Source organism: Numenius arquata, chromosome 2 (genome assembly GCF_964106895.1).
Source record: "Numenius arquata chromosome 2, bNumArq3.hap1.1, whole genome shotgun sequence".
NCBI lineage: Eukaryota > Metazoa > Chordata > Aves > Charadriiformes > Scolopacidae > Numenius > Numenius arquata.
This window is the reverse complement of record NC_133577.1, coordinates 18,916,642-18,933,063: the sequence shown is the minus strand read 5'-3', so window position 1 is coordinate 18,933,063 and position 16,422 is coordinate 18,916,642. Positions and strand designations below refer to the sequence as shown.

The window sequence follows — 16,422 nt, the reverse complement described above, 5'->3', positions numbered from 1 at the left end:
CTTCTTTTCAGCCATTGTTTCAGAAGTTTGCAAATCTGGAAAGTGTTTGTATTTAGTTCCAAAGTGGTTTTAACATTGGCAAGATGGAAGATGCTGAGCTTCGAAAATCATTTTATTCTGACTACCATCTTGGTTTTTTGCCATTTGACTTTGATATCTTAACAAATAGAAGTAAAGATTGATGATGCATTCTAAAATTTTGCTTTGAAACTTTGTTTTGAAGCATTGGATTATTAATGGAAAAAATATTAGAGTTGAAGGGAGATACTCAGACAAGGCAGAGAAGGAATTTAGTAATCCAGTTTACCTGATTCTATTTTTAAGTCTGGTGCCCATATTAATGCTTTAGAAAAATTTTTAAGGAGTCAAAAGTCTTCCTTTGGCATCCCTTCTTATAGGCATGTTCTGTTCTTTTCTGAGCCTATACACTTTGCTGTATAAATAGTCTGCATCCACTGCTTTGGTCTTATTCCTCTGATTAAGTACAACAAATTTCAGATTACGGACAAGCATAATTTTAAATTCTTAAAAGAAACTAACTGGAATATCCAGGCAAACAAGGAGTAAGCATCTCGGAAAGGAATTTTTACTATGAAAGTGTTAATTCATTACATTGACAAGAATTTAGGCAAGGGACTAATTCGTACTTGCCCTAAGGCCTGGATCTACTCAGGTGGGTAAATGAATGTAAAGAGCATTTCAAGAACTCCCTACATTGCTGAGCAATATAAATATTCCAGAGTCCATATAATTGAGAATCTTGGCCAAGAATGTATAGAGTAAAATAATTTGCCAGTAGATTCAGAGTAAAAGCCAAAGAAATAGCTATTACTTCCTTAATCCCGTTTTCGCAGAGAAGATACGTTCTGCTTTGGTACATAGAAAACTTTGTTTTTCAGTTTTGTAAGATAATGAGTTTTAAAAACAAGTGTCACCTTTGTCAGAGCGACTGTACATTTTTCTTCTAAACCTTAGGAACACGTTTCAAAAAATCTAACCCACTAAAAAGATTCTGGACCTGTGGATACACTAAAATTTTATAATCTGAAGCTAAAGATCGGGAAACTCTTTCTGTTCATTTTGAATAATCATCTTTCAAATTCATAGGTCTCCCTTTTTCCCCTTAATATATTTCAAGGCTTAGATTGTCCATAGTGATTCAACAATCAAAACCAATTACAAATAAAACATTCTACTGTTACTACTCATAGACATTTTTATTACAGGCATAAAACAATCTTAGATAATCAGGTTCTTGCTTATTAACATGAGGCTGCTTTTATATAAATCCTTGCTCTCTATAATGTGTTTAAACTGGCAATTTGATCTGAAAGCATTATTTATCTTCTCAGACCCTCATGGGACTGGGTAGCACGTAGGAATATTTGCAGGCAGTAGGTTTGATTTTGCTGGTTATTCTTTACAGATAGGTTTGATTACTAAATTTAAGTTAAAGCGAAGTTAAAAAAAAACAACTAGAAACCTGGAGGAAGGTAAAAGGTTTGCAGTCATGTGGTGTGCCATCGTGTGCTGTGCTTCAGCAGTTTGCTAAATACTCATCTATGCCAAGAAATGTCCGTCTCTATGAAACAGGCATTTAACCCAGTCCTTCAAAATCAGTTTGGCACTTGGATTTCACCTTTATGTAGCAAAGAACATCTACTGCACATTACAAGGTTTCCAGTCACCACCACTGAACACAAAACATGTTTCACAGATATTTCTTCTCTGAAGAGTTGCTTCATGTAATTCTCTTCAGAGTAACTGTTGGTTTCATGTTTCTGTTGGCATTGCTAAAATCAGAATGAATCTGCCACGGGAATCTAGTGCAGACTTTAGATTGTGCATTGAAAAAACATGCTAGGGAAGACATGGAGCAAGTCTTATTACTATCTAAGCCTTAGTCTTTTCTTGTTCAGTACCTGAACAAAAAATAACAACTGCCTAGGGAAGAGTTAAGACTAGGGTAAGCATATGTGATACTTCACCCAAATTCTCTCCCAGTCTGCCCTTGCTTTAAGGTCAAGCAAGGAGTTTCCTGAGCTACTTGTGATTTGTCAATGAAGTAGTCGTCAACAGATTTGTCTTCAACGCATTTTTCTGCCCTCCCCCTGAACCCATATAGATATTTTGCATCCACATCTTCTTTTCCAAGGATTTCTACATCACACAACTATCTGTTGCCTGAGGAAACATGTCCAGGTTGTTCTGAACCTGATTCCTGCTAGCATCATGTAATGACCTGTTGTAAACCCCGTCAGCTGTTTCTAGGTTAAAAAGTCCTGGCCTTCTCAGTCATTCCATACCATTCCTTGCTGCACTTAGATTTTTCCTGCTTTTAATAAGCATATTCCTTTATAGGTGACCTTTATAGGTGAGGGTGTCAACTACAGTCCGTATTCTAGTTGTAGGTGTACAACAGACTTACACAGTGACAGTGCAATGATGCTCTCCCTTTTGTCCTCTTTTCTCTTTCTGAGATTTGATTTTATGTTGTTTGCCTAGAACTGCCTGTCTGTCGTAACCCAAAGACCTCACTCCTCTTTGGGGTTGATCACCTCTGAGCACATCATTTTGTATGATGGGCCAGGATTGTTTATCCTCATGTGCGTCACTCAGATTTGTCTGTACTGTAAGATCACCAGGATGGGGAAGTAATCAGAAGAACATTCCTCTTGCGTTGCTATCCCACAGGCCTGACAGACAATCCTGCATGTTGTGTTCATGAAGTGTTTGCTTTTTGTATTCATTCGTCAGTGGATGTTAAGCAGGCTGTAGGAAGCCGTTCCTGATCAGTGCATCTTGGCAAACATCGGTAATGTCTTGTACGCAGGGAGAGCAGATGCCACATTTTACAAAAGCTTGAGCTGACAAGACCTTTCTAAAGCTGCTTGTAATGTTGATCTTCAGAAAGTACCAATACTGCGTATAAAAAACTGTGTCCTCTTAGGTGCTGAGTGCCTTTTGCAAGATGCTTGTGAATCCCAAGTCCTTTTGGGAATCAAGAATGCTCAGCATCCTTGTAAAGAAGCACTGGGTACCTTTCAGGAATGGATTCCAAAATTGCAATGCAAAGCATTTGCTTCCAGATGTTATTTCTCATACTGGAAAATGAAAGGTGCTATTAATAAAGTGAAATCAACCCCCAAAATGGCATGCTAAATCATCTCTGACAGTTGTTTAATTATTACTGAGCACCTGTTGGTTTTTGCGATGGCACCGAAGCAAATAAATTGAGCTAAAGGAATAAAAAAAGGAGTCTTCAGTGAAGACGTAAGGCAAAAGTAATGAAGGAATTGGATTCATTACCAAATCTCAGAGGAGTTTCCCTAAATTTCCTATGGTATTGTATCAGAAATTTAACAGTGTAGGAAACATACCACTGAAAGTGATGATTTTGGTATTCACACAAATTTGAAGACCGTATTTGAAAAGGGGGAACCTAAAACCCTGACTTACCTCAAGTCATATTGAGCCTTTTGGTATTTTAAGTGTGAATTTATTTGTAGTGCAGCTTCTCTGCCCATGGATGACGGGCAATTAGACAAGATTTGAAAGTCAGTGTGGATAGAAGAGCTGCCGCTGGTGGCAGGGAGCAGCATTAGCCTTGCCATAATATCAGGACATCTTGGGGCCTCTCCTGGCCTTGCTGGTGCGTGTGTTTTGCTGCAGCTGAAATCCCGCGTCTCATCTGAAGTCTGAAGAGAGCAGCTATTCAGCCTTGGCACCAGTCTCAATTCAAGAAAAGTAAAAAAACCCTCAGCCATCAGATTTTCATTAATGAAGTGCCCTTGTCTGTATTTATGGTAGTTTATACTGTTATGGCGGTTGTACTATTCAGAGTTTCTTGGCTAGAAGAAATGTTTAGATGGTGACTCCGTCTTTGCCAGAAAAAAAAAGAGGGTGGGGAGGAAGGCTGGAGAAGACATGTCATGCAGCACTCTTCTAAGCATGACTTAATTTTGATTCTTTCATTCTCTTGTCAGGTGCTGGATTCGACGGAGTAGAAGAAATTAAACGTCACCCTTTCTTTGTTACTATTGACTGGAACGTAAGTGGAGCAGCATTTATTGTTTTAGTTATTTTTTCTTAGCTAAATTTTTGAAGAAAAACTGCCACGCTTAGAAAAAAAGATGATATTAACCCTAACAGAGAGAGCCCAGGAGCTAGAGCCTTTTAAGTGTGTGCCTATGCCACTTGCATACATATTTGGCAGTGTTAGCTTTACAGTTGGACTTGATGATCTTGAAGGTCTTTTCCAACCTAAATGATTCTATGATTCTATATATACATTTCTTCACATACCCACAAATGAAAGAAATAGAAAGCTGCTTTCAACATTGCCAGTTTTTTCTACCTGCTTGTCTCTGTTTCGGCTGATGGTCTGGCTTATCACAGCACTACCTGAGGCCATTTGCAGTGTTCTGCAGAATAATTTCCACATTCAGATCTAATAAACATGATGCATTGATTGTGGGAGCTGAACTGGAGTGAAAATGAGCAGCTTTAAATGAAAGAATTCCTGTAATACTTCAATTGCAGAAGAAAAGAGAGCCAAAGGACTGGGCTTTAAAGAAATACTCCGGAGGGAACCAATCTGATGCTCCAGGTCCCTCCATCTTCCTACTTTTATGTGTTCTATATTGAAATGCTTGACCGTTCTCACTGGGTCGGGCAAGCTGGACTAGATGCTGGTTTTATTCTTTCCGATATCAGGGACCTCCAGGAATCCTTTTCTCTCTCGGAATTATTCAGAGCAGCCCCAGATTTTCTCTTAAACAAACTTGCTGCCAGTAGTTCCAAGGAGCTCCCAGACCTCCAGGCGCACTCTTTTCCCAAACACAGCATGGTGCTACTGGGACTGGCTGGGTATTGGTAGAGCAGGTTATGCTACTTCATGCTGGGGGAATCATAAATCTTCCAACAGGATATCTTTGTCAACTCCTTCTTGTCAGTTTTGGCCTAAGTGACCATAGGACAGGATCTGGCCCTTCTGCTATATTGCGATGGGGGATAGTGAAAAGCACAACATAGATGGATTTTCAGAAGAGCGATTTTAAATCACTGAGTATACAAGTGAACCGGACAGAACAGGAAACAGCAACTCCTCTTACAAGTGGTTGATGTTTTATTGAGGTGAGTCATTAATTTAACATCAGCACTCAAAATTGGAACAGCAAACATTTGATCAAATGTAACACGGTTCAAATAAGACATGTCTGACGTGATTCACAGAATGGTAAACAAGGATTTATTTTATTGCTATCAGCTACAGCTCATAAAGCTGGTGGTAGAGATTAGCTAACTATTCAATTTAGATTTGCAACAGGTTAAACTTTCTCACATTTTCAGCATCAAATTTGTTCAGCTCAACTTCTTTTTAGACAAACCTGGAGGCAAACACATTTTGTTTTTCGATTGAGACACCTACCAGTGCATTAGAGCTCCCATTTGCTACATCCTCTAGAATTTTCTAGTTTAATTTAACCTCACCTGTGTTATGGTATTGTTATCTCTTGTTATAGAGAATCCTGAAGAGATGGGTTCTTTATTATTGCTATTATTATTTTCTGTATTCCTCTGATACCTCTACTGTCCTCAGCTTTGCAATCAAAATACAGGTCAGGTGCATATATCTTAAAGTAATAAGGAGCACTGGAGCACAGGGAGGGTTTCTCCTTCTTCTGTGTTTGCTAGTGGAGCAGCTCAGTAACTTCACCACAGAGAAATGAGGCTCTGCATCTTGGAAAGGTTTTCAGCAAAGTCAGTTCTGGACTATGCGATTCCTCAAGACCACCTTCTCTTATGTTGATTGGTGATTGTTTCAAACTCAGTTCTTTAGAAAACAATTTCATGCCTGTCCTAAGGAAATTTTACATTGTCTTCTTATGGACGTGTTAGGGAAATATCTAGCATAAAGAGGCTAGGTATATTTGAACATGACTTGGAGCTAGAGAGACATGTGGATTTAATTGCCCTCTGATTTCTTATCTAACCCTCGAACTTCGCTGTAAAATGTAGCTGTAAAGATCCATTTTAATTCAACATAATTAGTGCTTATTGCACTCTCTTGGAGACTGAAGGGTCATTATTACACAGGTCAGCTATCATCTTTGTAATATATTTGCTCATTTAATCCTAATTTTACGATCACTCATGGAGATCTTGGGAGGCTTATCTAGTTACAGCTATTGTAAGCATTTCAGGGTGGTGTGAGCCAGCCTGGCCCTGAGCTGAAGCCAGGGCTTTGCCTTACGATGATGATGATGATCCAGCCAACTGCTAACGTGTTCTCTGTGGACAGAAACAGAGCAGGATCAGAGAACAGAAATGGATCAGGCACAGAGGTTTAGTGCTGATCTCTATACAGTTGCAGGAAAAGAGTCCCTGATGCCCTCATTTTGTTCTCCCATCACGTATACAGAATCACTCACATCAATTTGCAGGCAGTCAGCAAACAACATTGTTGAGGCAGGACATGAATGTTGATTTATTTTATACCTTGGTAATATAAAGACCTCAGAGAGCAAGAGGCAAGTTCTTCTGGAGAGCTTCTATACTACCTTGGCAGCTATGATAGACAGGAGTGCTGTGACTGACTGCATAGAAACTTTTCACCGACTATAGTAAAATGATCCTCCATTGAGGCTCCCTTATCACGAAGGGTCAGAATGGGTTAGTGTCTTCTAGAAACCCAGTGGGAAACAGGTTTTTTTTCAAGCAGGATTTTTCCTACAAATGATGTGATAACCAGGAGCAAACCACCAAGTTGCTTCATGTAATTTTAGAAAGAGATTCAAAATAGCAATGAGTTCGCTGCTTCCTTCCAAGTTGTGTGTGAAGTGTAGATATCGCGGTGATGAGGTCATTAGAATTGTAAACAGAAATGTATAAATTGGATCTTCATTTCAGAGTACTGTCAGAGCTGTTCCGTCAGGCTTTGGGTTGGGGCTTGGTTATTGTCTCTGTCGCTGAAGTATTTACCTGTTGGAGCAGTCATTTCCCACTTTTTTCCCATCTTTCACTGTCTTCACTCAGACGCAAACAGACATAGTGTCTGGTTTGGATGAAGGCAGCAAACACGGTGGGAACACAATATTCAGAGTAAAAAAAGCCCCCTGTTACAATGCGGCAGATACTCCTGCCAAGCACAGGAGCGCTGATGACCACTGCACGCAGAGGTAATAGGTGCAATCCTGGAAAACATGACTGTGGCCAAAGAACAACCATCCTCCTCCTGTCCTTCCCCAGATGTCATTCCCATGTTCCAGGGGCCGTTCTTCAGCACAAATCTCCAACTGCCCTAGGCTTAACGTCTGGTGTGTAAGTAGCACTAATTGTCCACAAAGTAGACAATCTGACACAGTTTTTGTGCCCAAACTTAAATGTTGGCATGAGCTTATCTCTGTAGCATTCTCATTTTACAGCTATTGTCACCCAGTAATAAAACCCTAAATTCCCACTTCCCAGGGTGAAAAATAGATGAAGGTTTCTGCAAATATCAGTCTTGCTGCTCTAAGGCATTTAGCAGGCCCTGTGACGCAAATTCAACACATGCTTTGTTAAATGAATGGACTGTCTTTCATGATTAAGGCTGGGATTTACAGAGAGGAGATTAGATGTCCATTTCTTCCTGAGTTTTACCTGCTTACGACCCTTGCAACCCCTTTTCTCCACAAGACAAGCAGACCCAAACCAAGTTGACCTCAGATAATTTCAGTCATTGGCTCTGAGAAAGTACAGTCTGGTTCCTGCTTGTTTTATTACTGTTTCTTCTTTCCAGGTCATGCATAAGGGGTTGCTGGGTTTTCATTGAAAATGAAAAATGAAATCCCTTTTTGCAGACTGCAGTCGGAGGAGTGGGCTATAAACAGTAGTTTTTGTTTGGCTGACAGGCTAAATTGGAACTAGAGCAAATGACATGCTAGAAAATGAACTGTCAAATACAGCTGAGGGAAAGAGTGGGAAGCAAGTGGACTTGAGTTCTATTTCCTTCAATATTAATCAGAGATCAAACAAAACTGAAAACATGAATTATTTAATTGTGGGTTTTACCAACAGCAAAAAATTGATCCCAAGGTCTGAATTTTTCTGGCTAGCTTTTCTATCATTTGCAGGCAATAACTTTGAGTCATTAACGTAGGAGACGACAAGCATTTGAGAAGGTACTTCATCCTTTTGTCTGCTTATTGGATTTTCCACGGCAGGTGTATGTATCAATGGAGTTTATTCTCACTCTACAAGTGCGTCACTGTGGAGGGTAGCATCTTTCTATTTCCAGGTGGTGTCTAAGGAATAATTCAATTCTTCATCAAAGAAACTCAGTTGAGGAAATGACTAAATAGTTTTTAACTAAATTAAACTCTTTTCTTTTTCTTGATATTTGCCAGGCACACGCACAGTTTACATCTTCGGGTTTTTTTTCAGAGTGCATTTTTTTACAGATGATGAAAAATTAACTGCTTATAAATTACAAGAGACAGACGTGTGCCGCAGCATTGTGTTACTACTCTCCCTAGTGTATTGCATGAGTCCCAGCTGAGGAGGTGTTCATATGAAGTTCATATTAGGGATCTGGCAACATACCTCAAGAAAAGGTCATTGAGACATAGGGGAAAAGTAGTTCTTTGGAAAAAAAAAAAAAATTATTACAAATCAGAAAGGAAGTTAATGGAACCTCATAGTTTCTCAAACTGCTATAGAACTCTGTTCTAGTGAACTCATAGGTACTTATTAATCTGAAGATTATGATAATCAAAATCTCAGAAGGACATGAGGAGTTGATAAGTAGACAGAAGCATGAATATGTATCCAGGTGTGACTATCTAAATCAGTACTTTCACACCTTGGAGTTTATCCCCCTTATTCTGTGGATTATGCACTCCCTCCACACAGCCTCTGGATCCGACAGCCGTGCACAGTGATTCCCAATACCTGTCAGTCACATTTTTCTGTGATAAGTCAATGCTGTGGCCAGTTTTAAAAAATAGATGTGGGATGTGGGGGGTTATTCTTTACTGGGAAGGACAGAGAAATTACATTCTTAATAAAGTATTAAGGGCTAAGGAATACATTTCTTCTTTACAGATGTGGAAGCAATGTGGAAGCAATGTGGAAGAAAATAAAATCTTCAACTTATACTCATGCAAAATAACACACATAACACACAACCTGAAATTTAAATGCTCCAGTTGGCACTAACATATCCAAAGTCTCTTTTGAATGCCTAGTAAGATGCCCCAAAATAATAATTTGGATATGAAATCTGGGATTTAAACTAGGACAACTGGGACTGTGTCCCCATTAAAATAGGCAGTGGAACTCCTAGTGGCTTCTGCATACAGAGCCAGGATTACCATGACTTGGAATGTAGATAACTGTTTAAACTTTACTAGAAGTTTATGTGACAGCCTGATAGAAATAGTCAAATATGAGATTTGAAACTTAACTTGCTATGTTATTTGCCACTCTGGTTGATTCCTGTTGGAAGAGATCAAGGTGATCCATCAGCCCAAAATAGTTTTGGGACCACTGTAAGAGATAACAGGTTAATACATTTCACCTAATATGAGAAATATTCTTGGAAAATCTCGAAGGATCTCAAATCCTCCAAGAGATTTCTTCTCTGTGTCTATATAAAACAACGGCTGTGATTCTTACTGTTTTCTTAGATCAGTTTGTGTCACATTGTGTTTTGCAGTCTACAGGATGCGGGTTTTTAAAGGAAGAAGAATTCTGCCTACAGCAAGACTTCATTTTTAACTGTATTGGGCTGCCCTGTGGTTTAGTGTGTTCAGTGAATTGGCTTTGGTTGTAGTGGCTCACTCAGAGAACTGGAGCCAGTGTGGGATGGGAAAGCCCATCGATGACACTGCTCTGCTTGTTCTTTCATTTAGTTACCTGATTCAAGAGCTTGGGGGAAAAAATGTTTTAGGCAGTTTACCTTTTGCTGTTCCTAGTTGTCTAGTCAGAAACACCAGAAATAATTTTTATCACAAGTGGAAAAGGAAATGGAAAAGGAAGTCATCTGGGTTGCGCTCAGAGGAGGTGCCTTTCACTCGCACAAGCAACTTCTTTGTTTCCATCCCCTCCCAGCAAGCGAATTTGTGATTACACATCTTTAGGTGGCGTGTGACTCATGATGAATCTTAAATCCCTCCCTAGTAGTGGAGGATGTGGGTTAGGGATTCAAAATACAAATGTAGCTCCAACAGCACTTAAGAAACTACAGATGGGGGGAAGGAATTAAGAGGCCAGGGAGAATATGGTTACGATAATCAAAAGAGAGTGCAGTTCCCGAATGATGTACGACTCTAAAACGTGTTCCAATTTTTGGACCTCACAGGATGAGTGGTGCATTTAATTCAAGGAGGAAGCATACGCGTGTGACCATAGTGCTTTCTGCAGTAGAAGGACTGCAGTTGTGAATTAAGACAAATAAAGGGAAGCTGGAAGCAAATAGCTTTCTCAAGGTGAAATCCTAGCAACAGAAAAACCTTCAGTAGGTGCTGAGTTCTCTTTTAAAGTTCTGTGCAGACAGAAAAAGCTATATGTTAATTACTAGGTTGATACTTTTCAGTTGATGAGTGACACTTCCTGCCTAAGAGTGCAATTGGCTTTTAATTATTTGGAAGACTGGCTTTCCATTGTGGCTCACAGCAATTATTAATTTCTTTTTCTCTCAGAAGATATGGAGCAGTTTTACGCAAGCAGGAACTTTTTATGGTGAAATGGCCATTAATTATTGCAGAGTCATTTCCAGTCTCACCATTCCACTTTTCCTGGGAATCATAGTTCAACCACAAACATATGCTTTATGCTAATGCTAATACTATGCTACAGAACGTCTGCCTCAAGAACCTTTATTTATCTATGCAAAATCAAGTTCAAATTATATTGATGTGCATATATCTTAGGTTTGACCACATGCTTTGTATTACAGAAGTTAAGTCACCGCAAACCCCACAGTTAAAAAGAATCTTCCTGCATGCAAAAAGCTGGACAAGCATGTATTAATCTCCATTAAATATTTTGAAAAATCAGCTCATTATGAAGTTGTTTTAAGAGCTAACCTGAAAATACATAATACAAACAGTCATAAAATTGAACTCTCCGGCTCCTATTATGACTTGAAAGTTTGGATGAAACATTGTGTTTATGCTCAGACGTGGTAATTATTGGGTGCTGTCTGTGGCAACTAATTCAGACCTTTGAAACCTGAGAACAAAAGCATTGCTAGAAAGGAAATGCAGTCTAGAGACTGCAACGTGGGGCAGGGAGTCCAACTGGAGCTCTCTTCCCCATGCTGCCATCAGCATGATGTTCGGGTTTGGCCATTTCAAGCAGAGATGATGCAAAGATGGCTGAAATCAATAGGACTCTTTCCGTTAACCTCTGCAGGCTTTGGATCAGATCCAGACATGCTGCATCTCAGTTTGTTCGTATGCCAGAGTATGTGTGTGTGTGTGTGTGCGTGTGTATGAATGCTTGCAAAGGAGCACAGTATAGCAATGTCTTAAAGATCACTAAGCATGATTAAAGAGGCCATGAAGTCCCTGGTGATAAAGGTAGTGTATTTATGGTGACTGTTACTTATGTGATGCCCTACGTGCCCCCTCACTCGCCAGCACAAACTCACACACCTAGCAGTGCTTACCTGTTATGTACCTTCCTCTCTTCCTTATGTTTTTCCTTCGTTTTGCTCCTCTGCTCAAGCCACTTTTAGGCCTTCAATATGATTCCCCACCCATCTGCAGTCCTTCCCCCCTAACAACCTCCTAAACATCTTTTGATGGGAAAATCATCTGATCCTCAGCTCAAGTCCCTTCCCTTTTACTAGATATGTCAAAAGAACAAGTCTCTTGTTTAGGTTGTAAGCACCAGGCAGCCAGGCCATTGCTCAGCTCAGTCTGGCAGGGTGTCAAACATATTGCTAGTTCTTGACAAATAATAAATGCTAAACCAGCCACTGCTTCCTAGAGGTTCGTTGTGCTGATTGTCAGTGCTGCGCTGCTGAAGTCACCCATGCAGAGTTTCCTGGTGTTACCATTGCACGTTCCAGTCCTCTTTTTCAGACCAGTGAATTTCCAGATGTCCCAGCTGGAATATTACAGAATCACATGGGGTTGGAAGGGACCTCTGGAGATCATCTAGTCCAACCCCCCTGCCAAAGCAGGTCCACCTAGAGCAGGTTGCACAGGAATGTGTCCAGGCGAGCTTTGAACGTCTCCAGAGACAGAGACTCCACCACCTCCCTGAGCAGCCTGTTCCAGTGCTCTGCCACCCTCAAAGTAAATAAGTTCCTCCTCGTGTTTAGATGGAACTTCTTACGTTCAAGTTTGTGCCCATTTCCTCTTGTCCTGTCACTGGGCACCACTGAAAAAAGACCAGCTCCATCCTCTTGACACCCACCCTTTAAGTATTTATAGGTGTTGATCAGATCCCCCCTCAGTCTTCTCTAGACTAAAAAGACCCAAGTCCCTCAGACTTTCAATTTTCAACTGGCACAAAATGTTGTATTTACCAGAAACATCTATGTTTATGTTCTGGATTCCAGTAACTAAAAAGTGCAGGGACCATCCAGGGCACAGCTTTTAAGCTGATCAGTCAAGCCAGAGCTATGGATACATCATCCTTTTTTGTCAGTCCTGCAAGTGTGGCACAGAGTTGAAAGAGGACAAAGCAGGGGAGCCCGTCTGCAGATGCTGAAGGTGTACAGGTTGTTGTTGATTGTGATCTGTTCTTCTCCTTGTAGAAACTATACAGAAAAGAAATCAAGCCACCGTTCAAGCCCGCAGTGGGACGGCCAGAAGACACCTTTCATTTTGATCCAGAGTTCACGTCTCGGACACCCACAGGTTAGTAAGGTGGCACATGGGTAATGCATCTTTTTAGTGAGAAAATTCATTCTTCCTTCCCCTCTCCCTTCCAACAGGGTCTAAAAGTTTGATCACCTGTGGCTTTACTGGGTTCTGCAATATCCAGCAGGAAGCAAAGGCTGTTTTGCATTTCCAAGAAAATAAGTTCATAAGCATTTCACTAACTCCACATTAATTTTTCTTCAGGAAGGACAGATTTCACATTTTTAATAGGAAAAATAACTATTGATTTGCTGTTTTATTACTCATCATTGCTTACATTAGCTGAATTTAACTTTTTAAAATTACCTTGACTTCAAAGAACTGTGCATGTCTGCAAGTTAGTATTTAATTATATATTCCATAGATGTTTTCTTAAATTATGAAATCCCGTAAACTATGGACTGTTGGAGGTTAATACATGGTTAACAGTAATGGAGAATCATCAAGTTCTTAGATCAGTGGAGTTATGCCAACAGGAAATTTAGCCCACGATATTTAGTATTTAGAAAATCCTTGCAGTGACAACGTTGTTCTTACAATTTCTCTTTCCTAACAGGAGTATCACTCTGTGCAGTATATATGTGAAGGTGATCATTGCACAAAGCACCATCTTTCCAGTCCTTTAGTCAAAAGCAAGAATATCAGTGACCTCAGGGTGTTAATTCCAGTTATAACATTGCCTCTTGCTAGACACGGGTAAACTATATTACATTTCTGCCTATGGTATGCCTATGTAAAGAAGTACCTATTTATACATTCTAAAATGTAAAAATTTAATTAGCTGCTGTTTGTAAAACAGTTGGAAGATGGTAAGCACTGTGAATATCACGTAGTATTCTTGTAATAACCAAGTATAAGGTCTCAAGCTTCAACCTTCAAATTTCCCCAGAACTATTGTAGTGAGAATAAAAGATCTGAGCTTTCATTATGAAAAACCCTGCATTGTAGCACACAAATCAGAGCTGAGATTTCCTCTAGTTTTTGTTCAGGCTTATGACCTTCAGCCTTTTTCTTAAAAGTAGCCCAAACCTCTGTTCAGAGCCTGGTTCAAACCTCCTTTTGTGGCGTATAAAATAGTGGTATCTATTGAAAGTCTTTTAACAGTCTTGGTTCCTAGTTTTTTTGGCAAAGATGTGCTGACTTTCACAATCTATAAAAAATGTTACACTGATCATTTGGGTTTAACTGGAGCATCCACCTGTCTCCTGTATAGGTTAGTGATGTTCTGATATTCCTGTCCCACCACATTGAAACAAATGATCTTTGGATACTAGACATTTCACACCTTTGATTTTAGCTTTTAGTCAGATTTCAGAGGAATCCATTTCTCTGAAATATCAGAGGCTGCAAGTTAGTCTGATCTTGAGAGAAGTGCGGGCTGGTGCTGCCCTGGAAAGTTTCAGATAAGCATTGAGATTTTGGATAGCTTTGGAAGTTCACACTTCATTTGTTGTACTGGCATGAAAACACTCGTACTTCATGCAGTGCAGTGTTATATTTTACACTCTACATGTTACTACTGTTGCATAATTCAATTTGATGTCTCATGCAAGACACTGACTCAGAAGATTTGTCTTGGGATGGTGGCTGGGGTGGGGAGATAGCCTGCCTAAGTTCTGCTTCGTGCTACTATGGAAAGTGGCCTTAGAATCAAACCCTGGCCTTTCAAAATAGGTGTAATTGAAAGTGTGAATCCCTTTACACTTCCAGAGTGATAGAAAAGCCCTCACAGACTGGCAGCATATTTCGCAGCCCTTGACTGTTGACTGATTGGATCAACCAGAAGGAGAGAACATCACAAGAGTGTTTAATACTGGTCCATATTGGTGGTGGAATCAAACAAGAACCTTTTTTATTTTGTGTTTTTTTCTGTCATGAAAAGGGCCCTATACAAACTTACCCTGTTACTGAGAACATGCACAGCCAGAAAGCACTGTAATAATTACTGTTTCATCATGATGATGCAGTTGTTGTATTTTAATGAAGCTGTCAGAAAGATACTACGAAGGAGGGGGCACAGATACACACAGTCATTTTGCACTCTGTCTTTATGAATGATTTCTCCTGCCTGGAAAGAGGTTTATGTCAAAGTTTTGGATCCAGTAACTTGCCGATCCAGTAATTTGCTGTATCTCAGAAAGTTACTTTAGTCTAAAGATTGAAACAGCTTTCTGTGGATTCCTAACCTCAGCTCTGAGTGTGCCAAAGATGTGATTTCTGATATTGACAGTTCATCTCTGTGAGTATAGTTTCACATCACTTTTTCTCTGGGAGTCGTCTGAGTTGGAGTCACTTTTCCTGGCCACTTGTTTCCTCAGTCCACCCCTGTGGACCCACATCTTATTTGTGCTGACTCAGCTCCTCACAGGGAGCAGGAAACTGAAGCAATCCAGGTTATAAATAGTGATTTGAACAATCACCAAGATTATTCTGGTGATCCAACTTAGATTTCAGTCCACAAATGGTTATACTCTGTTGTAAGTGATGGGACAGCATGCTGTAACCAGCAGGGATGTCTTAGGCTGGCTTTACTGCTGAGAAAAAAATATGTAAAATTGCGCCTCAAGCATCTAAATTTCCTCCTCTGCAAATAAGATAACGATGTTTGCTAACCCCAGTGAAGTGTGCTGAAGTAAATTACTTAAGATTTATGAAGCCTTTGAAAATCCTGTAAAGTTAGATGCTCTAATGGGATAAAGCTTTATGACTTTCACAGGGAGAAAGATAACCATTATACAAGATATACAAGATATACAAAATTAGACCCACTTGGTTTGCAAGTGGGTCTAATTCAGACATACGAAATTATTCTGGATTTATCAAGACTAGGAAAATTATTTAGGTTCCATAGCTATCAGTTAGTTAACATTATTTAAACATAATTTTGCACTTAACACATATTTTAACATTTAATTCATATGATGGGCATATCAGTTGTTGGTGATGAATATTTAATATGGAACACCAAATAATCTGTAGTTCTTCTGCAACATTTGATAAATATATTGGCAGTGAATTGTGAAGGAACAGTTATTTTTAAATAGAGATGACCTAGCACTTACGTTTTAGAGGCGGATCACAGCTTTCCTGAAGTTCAGGAGTGTTCAGATTTGAATTATTGTCATTCCTTTTTTAAAGCAAACATTCTTTCCTCTTAATTAATCCCTCTCGGAAAATCACTGTTGTCTATATGCCATTGTAAGAAGTACCCAGTGATGCAAGAGGTCTAGTGTGATTCATCCATGTATTTGCAAGGAGAGTGCCCACCAATACACTGAGATAAACAAGTAGCCCACGTCATTTTACCAAAAGACAAGCTTCTCCACGTACTTTTCAGTGAGGTCTGACTTGCTGTGCTTATTTCTGACCCCTTTCAAAGCTGAGGCAGCTTTGTAATGAGATACAGAATTAGCTGCAGCCTCAGCTTTGTTTATTTCCAAGCAGATAATTTGTTTTTACCATATTCTGGCTTCAGATCCTCTGTTCTTGACCAGTAGACTTATACAGGGAACATTGACAAAAGGAGATGCCTACATTCTCACATATTTTCAGGACCTCCAAC

At 39.7% G+C, this 16,422-nt stretch overlaps 1 protein-coding gene across 4 annotated transcripts in view; it reads left to right on the top strand.

Annotated features, from left to right (window-relative positions):
- RPS6KA2 (ribosomal protein S6 kinase A2) overlaps positions 1-16,422 on the top strand; it is a 298,477-nt gene that overhangs the window by 250,597 nt on the left and 31,458 nt on the right. For all 4 annotated transcript variants that reach the window (XM_074168578.1, XM_074168577.1, XM_074168576.1 and 1 more), the window contains 2 exons: positions 3,987-4,051; positions 12,755-12,857. In XM_074168578.1, coding sequence (XP_074024679.1) covers positions 3,987-4,051; positions 12,755-12,857 — 168 coding nt within the window. The remainder of the gene's footprint in view (positions 1-3,986; positions 4,052-12,754; positions 12,858-16,422) is intronic.